The following is a 13,620-nucleotide window of genomic DNA, read 5'->3' as shown; positions in this document are numbered from 1 at the left end:
AATATGGATACAACCCTTTAATTCTAACTTGATGGAAGTTCAGTTCTACGCTGTACAGCTAAATAAACAAGTATCACAATTTGCTAATTCAAACCTCAAGAAGTCCAGCCTTTGTGGTCACCACCAACATGTCTGAATTCCCTTCATCTTCCATCGTCAACAATTCTTCAACAGGAGATGATGTTCGAAATTGAAATGGAGTGCTTGCTCCACGGATCTCACCCTTATGTGTTACATAGCAGAACTGGTAAAATTCACCATCATCATTCGGAAGGTAGTAGCCTAATGAAAAAACAGAATTTAAAGACCAAGTTCAGGGAGGCACTTAGCACAGGGACAGACTCCTGTCCTTCAGAGCCAGACAAACAAACTGTATACAGGATGAGGAAGTTCCCACCCTGAATTTCAAGTTGCTTTTGTTCCTTTGAAGGGGAAAGTCTTGCTTTTTTTAAGACAGTATAAGAGACTAAAATACACCAACAGGAGAGCAGTGATAGGCCTTAGGACAGCAGGTAGCTGCCACTTGCCTCACTTTCCTTGGTCATGGAGGTCTAATGTCCTCTTGGGTCAGCCTCTTTCACATGCATGATCACCTGAGGAGATAGAGCTGCAAAGCTGCCTACATATAGACTCATTCAGCCAGACCAGTTGGGAATTAGTAACACCAAGTGATTGTTTGGGTGGTGCTGGTCAGCTGTAAGTCAAGACAGGATGTGCCCCTCCATGTTTTATGGCTTCACACTCCTCTTGTGGGTGGAACACTCAGCTGATTTAGAGGGAAGGGGGCAGTGCCTCCCACTTGACCCCAAGCTCAGGAGTATGGCTCACATGATGTTAAGACTCTTCCATCTCCAGTACAGGAGATGGAAAAAGAGAACTGGTCACTCACCCACCCCACTTATATCTAAAAGGGAAAGTGCTCATGCATCCTTTGGGAACTGAATAAAGAAGACACTACATTACAGGCTATACTGGGTCCAGAATCTTTGCCTGCAGCTCCCAACCTCTTCACCAGCTAGCACCCCAATAAAAGAAAGGCAATCCCCCTTTTGATAGTAATGCCTTCTGGGGAAGAAGATAGAAGACCCAGTAGATGGAATGACCAAGGTGACTCATGCAAGGTCCTGGAAAATGAAACAGTTGAGTAGAGTCTCTGTAGGCGATACTCCCTATTTGCCTGACTATAGGACCTGGGGATACAGCAGGTTATACATTCTGTATCATACATTGCGTGCCCATTATACATTAAGAGCAGGCACGAAAGGAACTCCAACAGAGTTCTCAGAAAAGCCAGTATAGATACCATCACTTATCACTGAGCTCTATCCCAGATTGTTAAGAGGGTAAGTCATCTTTACCACATGGTTAAATAGTGAAGAACACTGAAGGGTACTCCAATTAAACACAAGGAATAGCATAGATCCGCTTACCCAGAACATCTAACTATAATGTTTATGTGCCCAAAGGTTTGAATCAAAGCTGTACTAAATAAATGATGTGAACAGAAATAGTATAACTTATAACAAAATATATGGATGTTTTTGAAGTTCTAAATAAGCAACAGAAAAAAACCTAAGCAGACATAGCAACCAATTTAAAATTTACCTTGAAAAGACAGCACAGAGTTAACGGTTGATCCTTCCACATAGTTGTCAGGCATAGGTGACCACAGAAATGTGTAATAATCTCGTGCAGTACTCCAACCAACCTAAAGTAAAAAGCAGCCTTATCACAATATAATTATGCACAATTCTTTGTAAAAATTAACTTTCAGATCATCCAAGAAAAGTATGCATTTAAAAATCCAATTAACCACTGTTGTGCATATTTATATGCTTAATGTAGTTTTGTCTCAACACTGTATAATTGTCTCAACACTGCAGTTTCTCAATAATTTAGCTACTGATAATGTTCCAATATGGTCTTAGGCACAAAAAGGGGGGGGGGGCATGAGACATTGCTGGTAAATGAGTGCTTCATTTGAAAGACACTCCCTTGTGAATAGTTTGGATTCCTAAAAGTCTGCTATTTGAAGACCAACACAGATCTACCTACAAGTGGATCTACCAGCAAGGAGGAGACATGAGATGTTCCAGTCTGACATTACTACTTTTCTATCTTTCACTTCCTCCAAATAGCTCAAGTAGCAAGGTTCCCTCCCCATTTTATATTTACCACACCCCAGTAAGCTGGGGTGGGGGCAACGGGCCCAAACTCACCTAGGAAACTTTATGGCTTAATGGAGATATGAACCTGAGGCTCTCCAATCAGAGCCTGAAACAAGCCACAAGAATGGCAGACCACAATCATTCCTAGCAAGTAGGTCTTCTCATGAGGATAGTCTTCAGCATGTCTTGGCTTTGCCAAGGAGCAAGTTTGGGTCTTTAACTGGAACTTACTTGCAAGTAATTCTTATACTTACAATGCCACAGTTTGAATGCTTAAACATGAAAGGGAGGGAAGAACTATGTGTGCACTTACTGTACAACCAATCAATAATCCTCCAGAGTTAATTTACATGGTTTTTAGGTACATACCGGTATATGGAAACTTCTTATACAGCACCCCACTTCAGGACTTGCTGAACCCCCCACCAGGAAGTCAGCAGAAAGTTGCATGTCTGCCATGGGAACCTATATTACAGTACTGACAACAGCAGGAACCAGCACAACAAAGATGCTAATTCAGACTGCATTAATTGTTCTGAGGCAGTGCATAAGCAAGCTTAGCAAACCCAGTCTAAGATTCAAATTCTGCTGTGTGCCAAGGTTAATATGAAGCCTTCATAGGGGGTTTGGAGTTGTAAATATACATTCCTTGACCTAGCTTTCTTCCACGTTGACCCCTTGACCCAAATGGAACAAACAGGCGTTGTGCAACCTTTTTCCATATCTGTGAATCTCAGATAAGAGCATGCAAACCACCAACTTCTTTTGCAACACTGACATTTGCTCCAACACTGGTATGAGACTAGAGATCAGGCTGAAAGATTTTCACAAACTGTGTACTCCACAAGGTAATAATTTCCAAGTTCCATTTTTTTCTTATATCTTGTAGAACACTGTTTGCGTTTTCTTGCCGCCTCATCAATTCTCAGGTACAATAAGGCATTCTATAACTCAAAGAGGTTAACATGGAATCTTCTTTACAATACCGGCTTCTCTTAATATGTGTATGATCATTAGATTTCTTTCCAAGTATGATCACTGAACACAGAACGACTCACTTCCAAGTAAACATGCACAGGAAAATTATTTTAGTAAAGGTATAGAAAAGAGTAAAATCACAACAAAAAAGGGAAGAATTTTTAAATTGAAGTGTACAGCTAGTAGGAGACATTTGCTTTCATAAATATGTATAGCAAAAATGACTAACCCTTATTGAGTCATTATAAAGCACCTGATATTTTAAAACATCTCTGCTCTTCATCCCACCATATAATCAAAACATTAAAATAATATAAAGAACAAAAGAAGCAGTAGGTAAAATATAACCACCAACATACCAGGCAGATTAAAATATATTAATCCAATGAACCAAATACCTACTGGAAAGAAAGAAAAATTCACAAAAGCTGAAGGCAATCAGAGAGATGAGCCTCTAGGTATGGCCAAAGGGAATGCCTTTTTCTGCATCCCAATCAAACACAACTCAGATGGTGGGATGAAGAGCAGAGAAAATCTCTACGAAGTGGACAGGTTCATATTCTGTGATTAAATTATGTAGATTAAATTGTAAGGGAGAGGGTACATGGTTCCGCCTTAGTGGGAGGTGCAAGTGTAAGTAATTTATTGGTACCTTCCCACCGCACAAATGGTGATATGGCCTCAAAAGCAGCAGGAATTCAGCTATGATGATGTTGCCATAAACTCATTTGTATTTCTAAAGCAAAACACATTCCCAACCATTTTATCCCATTTTCATGTGTATCTTCTAATTAAAAGAAGTGAAACCTTATCATATATTAAAACATGCTATAAACTTGCTTACCTTGAAAATACCAACCCAATCTTTTTGGTGAGGGCGTATATAGGGAGTCAGAGTGTAATGGCACTCAAGGTGCACATTTGGAAGGTAACTTTTTGCTACATTCTGAAAGATGACATGTGCAAAATTTGAAGTCTGCAGGGCACTGTTTGAAGATGGAACTTCTTGAAAGGATGACATAGTTGCTCTGTAAAATAATGTTAAAATTCCTATTAAAACAGTAATTTGTATGATTCCAAGTTTTAAAGGTACAGACAACCTAAATTTCTTAACCACCCTTCATAAAAGATTGCAGGATAGCATGCAAAAGTATGAATAAAATTGAGTCAAACATACAAATATAAATTAAAGCCAATAGGCAAAAAATGTAAGAAAAATGTGAAACAAAAAGCCACAGCACCCTAAAAATAGAACACAATCCCAAAAGTTATTTAAAATATAAAACTTAGGAACGGAACTTAAGAAAAAGATGGCTAATTTGTTTGTGGTATTCTCATTCCCATTTTAAAGACTCATTTACCACACAGTACATAACCACTGGGTTGGCAGGATGAGAGTGCCTCCACACATCGTACCATCCACTAAATTAGCTTTATCCGCACAACATGCTAAGACGATCTAAACATATATTACATATCTAAAGCAGGGTCACACTCCCCTGCTTCACTCCCATGAAGGTCATCCATCAGGGCTGCCAATGCTTTCCCCCCAACCTAGTGCCTCCAGATTTTTGGACTCCAACTTCCATCATCCTGAGTACTGGCATGCCAAGTGGGACTGATGTGAATTGGAATTCAACAAGATCTAGATAATCCATTTCATCCAGAAGTGGCTGGAGCTGAACTGCCACCACTTTTCTGAAAAGAGGATATTTACAGCTGGGCAATATAGGCAACTGGTTTAGGCGTATCTGAAATTTCACAACCACGCACACATGCATTGTGTCAAACATATAAATGACTAAAAAAGGTCACAAAAAGGGGTGGAATTCGGTAGGCTTATGGAATGTAATTGACCACTGCCTGTAGTCATTACAAATCGTCAGGTTTTCAAATGAGCTTCTTAAGGCATAGACAAACACCGTCTCACAAGGAGACACCACCTTCTTGATGCACTATTCCTGAGTCAACAGACTCATACTTGAGAAACTTACACCATCTATGGACCAACTTGTCTCCCCGTTTGTTTCAAGGTAAACCAAAGAACCAAACACCTCTGCAGTGCCTGAGAGGCAACGATTTCAAAATGACAGCAGAGACTAAAAAAAGAATGTTAGTCACATCATCTTGAAATTCCTCAAAAGCATTCAGGAATTTTATTGGATTCCATGTGTCTCCAAATGCAGACCAACTTAATGGATCCACCATCCCTGCAGAGGAAAACTGCCAGTATCAATCTAAATCTCACCCAGAAGTGAAGTGACCGTAACAGGACTGCAGTAAACCCTCTTATTTCCAGGCAAACCTCCTGTCTGGTCCAAAATATCATATTCATTGCATGCCTTCCAGAATCTGTTAGGCCAATAATACATTTAAACAGCACCATTAAGGTTCTGAAGTCCCAAAGTTGGCCTCTTTAAGATGGATATAGCATGAATACTGAAATTTCCAGTCCAGCATCCTTTTTCTAACCCCATGTTTCCTTGTGTTTATCCATCAGGGATGGGGAATGTGCAGCACTCAAGATGTCGTACTGTAACTTCCATCATTGCTGCAGGTTCCCCTGCCCTGTCAAAAATGATTTGAAGTTAAAACTAAACAGATAAAATGCCAATTAGCAAATGGCATCCAATTATTCAGGAAGGTAAAAGCAGCCTGTAAAGAGTTCCAAAAAGCTATCTGTAAATTAGGTGAATGGACCCACAAAATGGCAAAAATGTTAAAGCAAAATAAGCATAATGCATACTGGAGCAAAAAAATGCCAAGTTCACAAAGTCTGAACTGGCAGTGACTAATTAGGAGAGAGATATTTGGGTCACAATTAATAGCTTACTGAAAACATCAGCTCTCTCTGCAGCATGGAAGAGAGAAATTCCCATGCTAGCTATTACAAGAAAAGGGGCTAAAATTAAACTGTCTATACATAAATGCCTCATATAAATTGAATGTGCAACTTCACATTTGGTCATGCCACCTCAAGGAGATAAAAAGGCACATGATAGCCAAAATTATGAAGTGATTGGAACAATTTTCTTGAAAAAGCTGATCTATTTTATACTGAACTAGAAAAATACAAGATTTTAAAAATGTATGCATGGGTAAGAACAGACAAGATTTTCTGCCTCTAATATTAGTGCTCTTGTCTCTCAATAAAATTAACTGGCAGATTCAGGACAGACAGAATAATAGAATTGCAGAATTGGAAGGGATCCGGGGGTCAGCTAATCTAAGCCCCTGTAATGCAGGAATCCTGCCCACAGCTGTCCCTGGGTGGGCTCAAACCCCCAACCTTCTGGCTAACAGCCAGATGCATTTCCTAACACTAGAACACTGATGTGGATTTTGTGGGAAAGGTTCAAATGGGGGGAGGGAGAATCCTACGCAAATTTTGCACAGGGTAGTTTGCATTGCAAAATGCTTCACTGGCTTTGAGAACATTTATATTACTTGTAATTAGTAAACAAAGATAAACACTTTGAAACTACCAAACCTATCTAATATAATATTTGCAATTGGCATCCATTCATTATTACTAACAAACTGATGAAATTGATAAAGTTTCCACAAAAGATACTGCTAGAAAAGTTTCAGTTTTAGAAAATTTTCTGTGCCACATCACTGCATGATGGAATTTGCTGTCAAAGAATGCGGTCTTGACCACTAGTCTAGGTAAAGGTAAAGGACCCCTGACAGTTAAGTCCAGTCGCGTACGACTCTGGGGTTGCGGCGCTCATCTCACTGTACTGGCCGAGGGAGCCGGCGTACAGCTTCCGGGTCATGTGGCCAGCATGACTAAGCCGCTTATGGCAAACCAGAGCAGCGCACGGAAACACTGTTTACCTTCCCGATGGAGCGGTACCTGTTTATCTACTTGCACTTTGACGTGCTTTTGAACTGCTAGGTTGGCAGGAGCTGGGACCGAACAACGGGAGCTCAACCAGTCGCGGGGATTCAAACCTCCGACCTTCCAATTGGCAAGCCCTAGGCTCAGTGTTTTTGGGGGTGGGAAACTTGTGGTCATTCCAATGTTGTTTAACTGCTCCAAACTTTCATCAGCCTAGACCCAAAGGTAGCTTGCCAATGAATGCCTGTTGCTGGGAAGACACCTGTTTTACCTTCTAACTCTGACTGTAAGCTTCTTGGTGGCAGGTGAGTAGCCAATGTGGGAATCAGGATGAGGACTACATTTGTTCTGATCCAGGCATAGCCAAGGTGATGTCTTCCTGATACTATGGCCTGCAATTCTCATGAGCCCCAGCCAGCAATGCCTATTTTCAGGCATTATAGGCACTGTGATCTGCACCACCAAGAGCACCACATTGGCTATCCAGTCTGATCCAACAGATTCTTATGCTCACTCCCTCCATCTTGTTCCTCATTAAAGGCAAATGCACATAATGACTTAATCCAAAGTTATAGTGAAAACCTCATTACAAAAGCATGATTTAGGAGTGAATGGATGCTAATCTATGCTAGCAACTGTGAGATAAAGAACATTAGACTGCATAATTTAGCCAACTGTTGTGTACAGGAATATCAAGTTCACAAGGTAACTAAGGTAATGAGCACTCCTGAGTTGAGTCAATACATAATGGGAAGCTTATTTTAAAAACAGTTTTTAATAAGACTCCTTTCTGATAGTCACAAAAACAGATTGTGTTTGTCACCATGTCTAGGAAAACATCATTAGCGGGTAGTATTGTTGCCACAATCTCAGCTATGCCAAACATGACACCACAAAAAGCATCCAAAACATATCTGAATCATCATAATCACACTGACAAAGGAAGGGTGGCTATCATGAACTAACTGGTCTACATATACAAGAGGCTGAAAAGCAACTCTTCACCATGTTTATTGGTCACTATCCTCAGACTCCACTGAGGAATGACACAAAAATTCCCATAGCTTCATGAAGTTATGTATCTGCAGGAGCAAATCTATATTTGGACAGACAGGCCTGCAGAGCTTTGACCAGAGGCCTTCTATTTACTATGCAAAAGGCTCAAATCCACTTTAGGGGGATTTTCCCCCTTCTACTACATTAACAACAAAATCCTGTACCAGTATACTCAGAAGTCAGTCACATCAAGCACAATAGAGTATGGTCACAAGATTCAGGCATCAGGATTGAAACTTATAACTGATCAGTGATTATCCTGTTTCATTGGAATATTTAAATAAGAATGAAACACCATTTGTATTTTATGACTTATTATTCTCTTCAGACACATGTATAATTCAAATGGTGATTATGTTTCATGTGTTTGATGAAAAGGGTTCTGCTCAGTGGCAGTTTATACTACAACAAATCTGTTCTTTGATGCCATAAAACTTGTTTTATGGGATCGTAGTGCAAAAAAGGCAGGTAAATAGTTTTTTATGAATGTTGTTCTTAATATCAGAATTTCCTGTAAAGGACATAAAGCTTAACATGTTTTAATTCTGTGCTAAAGAAAGACATGGTTTATAATTAGTTTTTGTATTTCCAGAAATACCTCCATTGTGTTTTTATCCCAGCATATTTGTAAAACTTGAGTCCCTAGCCCAAGGCAATAATCTAACCTGATTAACTCCACAATAATTTCTCTCATTCTCTTAAGAACAATCTGCAAACAAGGGTTTAATACCATGCCTTCAATAAGAAACATTTTTTGTACCTTTTGAAGAATTCTTGCAGCATCCAGCTTTAGGAAGGTTTTTGGCATACTTCAGAAGCTTGCATATTAAATTGGAAATGGTAGCTTCATCAATGTCACTTTGGTCTGGAGGGAATAGTATGCCTCAGCATTAATACTTATTTACCATAGTATTCCACACACCATGGAATGTGACTATCTTCCTAAGAGTTACTGTTTAAAAGCACTTGATGTCCTCTTTAACAGAGCAGCATCAACAGTGCAACCTACTATCTATATATTTTCTATTCAAGAACCACCGTTCTCCATTGATTATTAGGTTCTACCTAGTAGAGCTAAACACTTTTTTTCTTGTTTCCATTACAAATAGGAACACTGAAAATGAATGTTTTTCAAGCTCATTCAAGACCAGCTTTCTAAAGGCAATAAATTACCCCAAACATTTAAGTCAATATTTATCTAAGAATTCGTATTTTTTATTTTATTTTTAAAAAAATCCTTCAATAGCTGCTTACTCCAAGGGTAAACAACCACTGTGATACACAGTAGCAATCCTACCTTAAAGATACAACGCCCGCGCCACCTCATGCAACTCGCAGTTTAAAATCTATTCCAACAAGCAAAGGTGGCTACTCTGTCTGGAAAAGTCATCTAGAGCAGCAGTATTTCTACCTGTCATTAAACAGTAGTCAAAACTGATGTGTTAAGTACAAAAATCCCGCAGGAGTTTGCAAGCAGCTGCACGTCAAAGCTGGCAAAAGCGAAAGCTGTTCGGGACTTTAAGAGGCCGCTTGTTTACACAGCTCACAATGAGCGGATCTGATGGGAGGAGCTGAACTGGAGCCAAGAGAATAGTGCTAACAAACAGAAGCAGAACGTACTAGAGTTTTATTTCCTGATAGAGATAATTGCATATTATTGCCTCCATCGCCTGGCGAATTTAACCTGACCTTTGCCCCTCTCAAAGCTATTCCACCTGCAGGCGGGATGGAACGGAATGCAAAAGCGCTTGACACGCCCGTCCCCCAACCCCGCCCCCCAGAGGCGCAGCAACACCATTACTTCGAGACAACCCTACGGGCTGCCCCCTACCTAACACCCAAGTAGGTCCACCTGCTCAACTTCTTGCGCTGCTGCCATTTTCCTTCTCTGCAAGCCTAACCTGGCCAAGCCGACGCTCCTTCCCTTAAGCCTCTCGGCGCTTACGTAACACGCGCCACAGACATCAGATTAAGCAAAAGTGGAATTTCGACGCGTTTCTTGCACAAGCACCGCATCCCGAACGAATCGCGCGGCGCCGCATTCGCCACCTTCCCTCGTCCTCTTACCCTCTCCTATCTCAGCGTCACCTTGGAAGCCGGCGCAGACACGTTCACATAACCACATCGCCGCCGTCGCGCTGCAGCCAGCGATACACCCGCCCCCGCGGCCTACGGCCCACCGCCCGCACCGTAAGCAGCGGACCCCGCCCCCAAATCACCTCCACAAGGGCGACCGCGCGCTCCCCCACACGGACACGCAACCTCGCCTTCGCTCCGCTGTAACGCGAACCAACGGACGACACCGCCCCCGCCCCCCCCGCGAGTGTCACTGTGACGGAGGATACCGAGAGCAAGTAACTTTACCCCCTTACGTGCAACACGGCCGGGAAGGGAGTTCACCGCGGACGCGGGGAAGACTAGGCCCCTCACTTATCGGGGACGCTGGAGGCTTCAACAACACAGACGCGCGGCCGCCATTACTGCCTCAAGAGCTCGGCCCCCTTCGCGCGCGTCACTTCCGGTCTCCGAGCGCCTCTCGCCCTCTCCTCACACGTGACAGCCTCGAATCCAAGTGCGCACCTGCCGCGTCATCCTTTTAGTTTGGCTGGCTGATAGCCAGTTCTCACAGCCCACCGAAGGTGCCGCCCAGTCTTGTCTACTGAGCGGATTCAGGAAGACCAGTTAGCTCATACTCTATATGAGTTGTAGAATTGGAAGGGATCCCCAAGGATCATCAAGTCCAGTGATGGTGAACCTTTTAGAGACCGAGTGGCCAAACTGCAACCCACTTCTTTATCGCAAAGTGCCAACACGGCAATTTAACCTGAAAACTGAAGTTTTAGTTTAGAAAAAACAACTCCTACATTAACATCTTTTGTCCTAAAAGAAAAACACTATAGCAGAGCTTTCAATGATACAAACAACTTTTAATTGAAAGGCAAAACTTTGCATTATCCTTGTTTGGGAGATCATGAAAAAGGGAATTACAGTGTTAAGTACTTACAGGGTTAAGTACTTAATTCGTTCCGGAGGTCTGTTCTTAACCTGAAACTGTTCTTAACCTGAAGCACCACTTTAGCTAATGGGGTCTGCCGCTGCCGCCGCACCACCAGAGCACAATTTCTGTTCTCATCCTGAAGCAAAGTTCTTAACCCAAGGTACTATTTCTGGGTTAGCAAAGTCTGTAACCTGAAGCGTATGTAACCTGAAGCGCATGTAACCCGAGGTACCACTGTACTGTCAGACAACATGGCCGTTTTGATAATTTCCCTTCAAGAAACTCTTCTTTAGGAGATTTCAAAGTAGAAGCTGAATGGCCATCTGCCATGGATGCTGTAGTTGAGATCCCTGCATCGCAGGGGGGTTGGACATACATGACTCTTGGGTTTCCTTCCAACCTCCCACAATCCTCTGATTCGATGGCTGGCCCGCCGGGATGCACTTCTAAAGATCACTCGTGCGGGAGGGAGCAAAATGGCGCCAGGCTTACTGGCAGTTCTGCACCGAAATGCTTTAAGACAGCGGAATGGAGCATTTATGTTTCTGCTGCAGCCCACAGGTGGCAAACTGGCTATTCACGCATGCGTGGCTTTACTCGGCACTCACACTGCCCCTACAAACTCATGCCCCTACAAACTGTGCTGGAGCGATGGCACGCGTGCCCACAGAGAGGGTTTTGAGTGCTGTTCGCCACCACTGATCTAGTACAACCTCTGCTGTGATGCAAGAATTTCAACACCGGACCAGACTCTGCAAGTGCACACCCTCCAACATTTCTCTGATGGAAATAAGGACACCCTATTCTATAACAATAATAATAAAAATAATTATACCCCACTGGGTTGCCTAACCACTCTGGGCAGCTTCCAACATATAGCAAACACATAATAAAACATTTCAACATCTGCCTTCAGGTATCTTCAAAAGGTTGTATAGTAACTTATCTCCTTGGCTTGGGGGCTGCCTTAACTCCATACCCTCCAACATTTCTCTGATGACAATTGGGGCGTCCTAAGGAAAAGCGGGACATTCCAAGATCAAATCAGAAATGGGGATGGCGTCTGTAAATCCAGGGCTGTTTCTGGAAAATAAGGACACTTGGAGGGTGTGCAAGTGTGCTAGCCGTTACTGTGGGGGCTGCAATCCTGGGCCTACAGAACCATCCTGAGGGGAATGGTTCCGGGGCCCATATCAGGCCCACAGAGGCATGAGCGAGCTCTTCAGTATACCTGAAGGAGCATCTCCAACCCCATCGTTCAGCGCGGACACTGAGGTCCAGCTCCAAGGGCCTTCTGGCAGTTCCCTCACCGCGAGAAGTGAGGTTACAGGGAACCAGGCAGAGGGCCTTCTCGGTAGTGGCACCCGCCCTATGGAACGCCCTCCCATCAGATGTCAAGGAAATAAACAACTATCTGACTTTTAGGAAACAATTGAAAGCAGCCCTTTTTAGGGAAGTTTTTAATGTTTGATGTATTTATCGTGGTTTTAATATTCTATTGGGAGTCGCCCAGAGTTGCTGGGGAAACCCAGCCAGATGGGTGAGGCATGTTTATTTATTTATTTAGAGACTGTCAGGCCAGTGGCAGACCTTGGGGTTTCAAATTTCAACAGCACCCTGTACTTTGAGACAACTCTATGGTCTGCGCTACCTAACTCCAAGTAGGTCTACGTGCTCAACTTCCTCGCTTCCTGCACCGCAATTTCCCCTTTCTACAGGCTAGCCCCACCAAGTCACGCTTCTTTCATTCAACAAGGGGGCAAAGTAGGACTTGTGAGTGATGTGGCTGCAGAGAAGGTGTAACCTGGGGAGAGTGCCAAGAGCTAAACAGAGATTCCTGGAGAGCCAGGTTTGGCCCTTGGACGTAAGGTGCCCCACCCCTCTACTATAGATACTAAGGATATTGACAGTCTTTGAGTTGCTGATACGGTGCTTGAGCCTTTTCCATAACCTTTCTTATTCTTTATTTTCACTAGCTTTTAAGGGTCAGTATGTGAAAACGTATGTGAAAACAAATTTATTTTGCCACAGAGAGTGTTGTTTAGTTTGGGATGTGTATTTTTCTGAAGGATTTTGTTAATTACTTCTTTATGGTTCCCAGCTCTTCATCAACAGACAGCACCTGTTGGTTTAACATCCTCAAAGCAGTGAAATGGAATTCAGAAAATGGTGAGGCAGAATGAGAGATCTGCTTGTTAACACTGGAGGAGACAGGCAGGAAAATTGACTGTGACAGCAGGCCAGGTGGAAACGTAGGTGGATAGGAGTCATTACTCTGAATAATCATTCATTATCCTGGAACTGGTAAAACAACAGATCAGAGCCAATAACCCTAAATGTTTTGGATGTTACCTGAAACTCCCAGGGCAAGTATAAGAGGACTTTTAAAAATCCAGATAACTTAAACCCAAATACTATTGTCGTGGTTGCTGTTGGACACGGGTGGCACTGTGGGTTAAACCACAGAGCCTAGGACTTGCCGATCGAAAGGTCGGCGGTTCGAATCCCTGCGACGGGGTGAGATCCCGTTGCTCAGTCCCAGCTCCTGCCAACCTAGCAGTTCGAAAGCACCCCAA

At 42.7% G+C, this 13,620-nt stretch overlaps 1 protein-coding gene across 6 annotated transcripts in view; it reads right to left on the bottom strand.

Moving 5' to 3' along the window:
• Positions 1 to 10,572, bottom strand: part of TAX1BP1 (Tax1 binding protein 1) — a 31,042-nt gene extending 20,470 nt beyond the window's left edge. Inside the window, exons 1-5 of one of the 6 annotated variants that reach the window (XM_053359783.1) lie at positions 10,477 to 10,572; positions 8,807 to 8,911; positions 3,991 to 4,174; positions 1,606 to 1,708; positions 95 to 282 (exon numbers count right to left, since the gene is read on the bottom strand). In XM_053359783.1, the coding sequence (XP_053215758.1) occupies positions 95 to 282; positions 1,606 to 1,708; positions 3,991 to 4,174; positions 8,807 to 8,829 (498 nt within the window). In that variant the 5' untranslated portion in view covers positions 8,830 to 8,911; positions 10,477 to 10,572. Of the gene's footprint in view, positions 1 to 94; positions 283 to 1,605; positions 1,709 to 3,990; positions 4,175 to 8,806; positions 8,912 to 10,113; positions 10,136 to 10,410 lie in introns of those variants that run through there. The other 5 variants (XM_053359785.1, XM_053359786.1, XM_053359787.1 and 2 more) reach the window with 5 other exon arrangements.
• Positions 10,573 to 13,620: the final 3,048 nt, after the last annotated feature.

This window comes from Podarcis raffonei, chromosome 12 (genome assembly GCF_027172205.1).
Source record: "Podarcis raffonei isolate rPodRaf1 chromosome 12, rPodRaf1.pri, whole genome shotgun sequence".
Taxonomy (NCBI): domain Eukaryota; kingdom Metazoa; phylum Chordata; class Lepidosauria; order Squamata; family Lacertidae; genus Podarcis; species Podarcis raffonei.
Note: the sequence above shows the minus strand (reverse complement) of the source record. Positions and strands in the feature narration are given on the sequence as shown.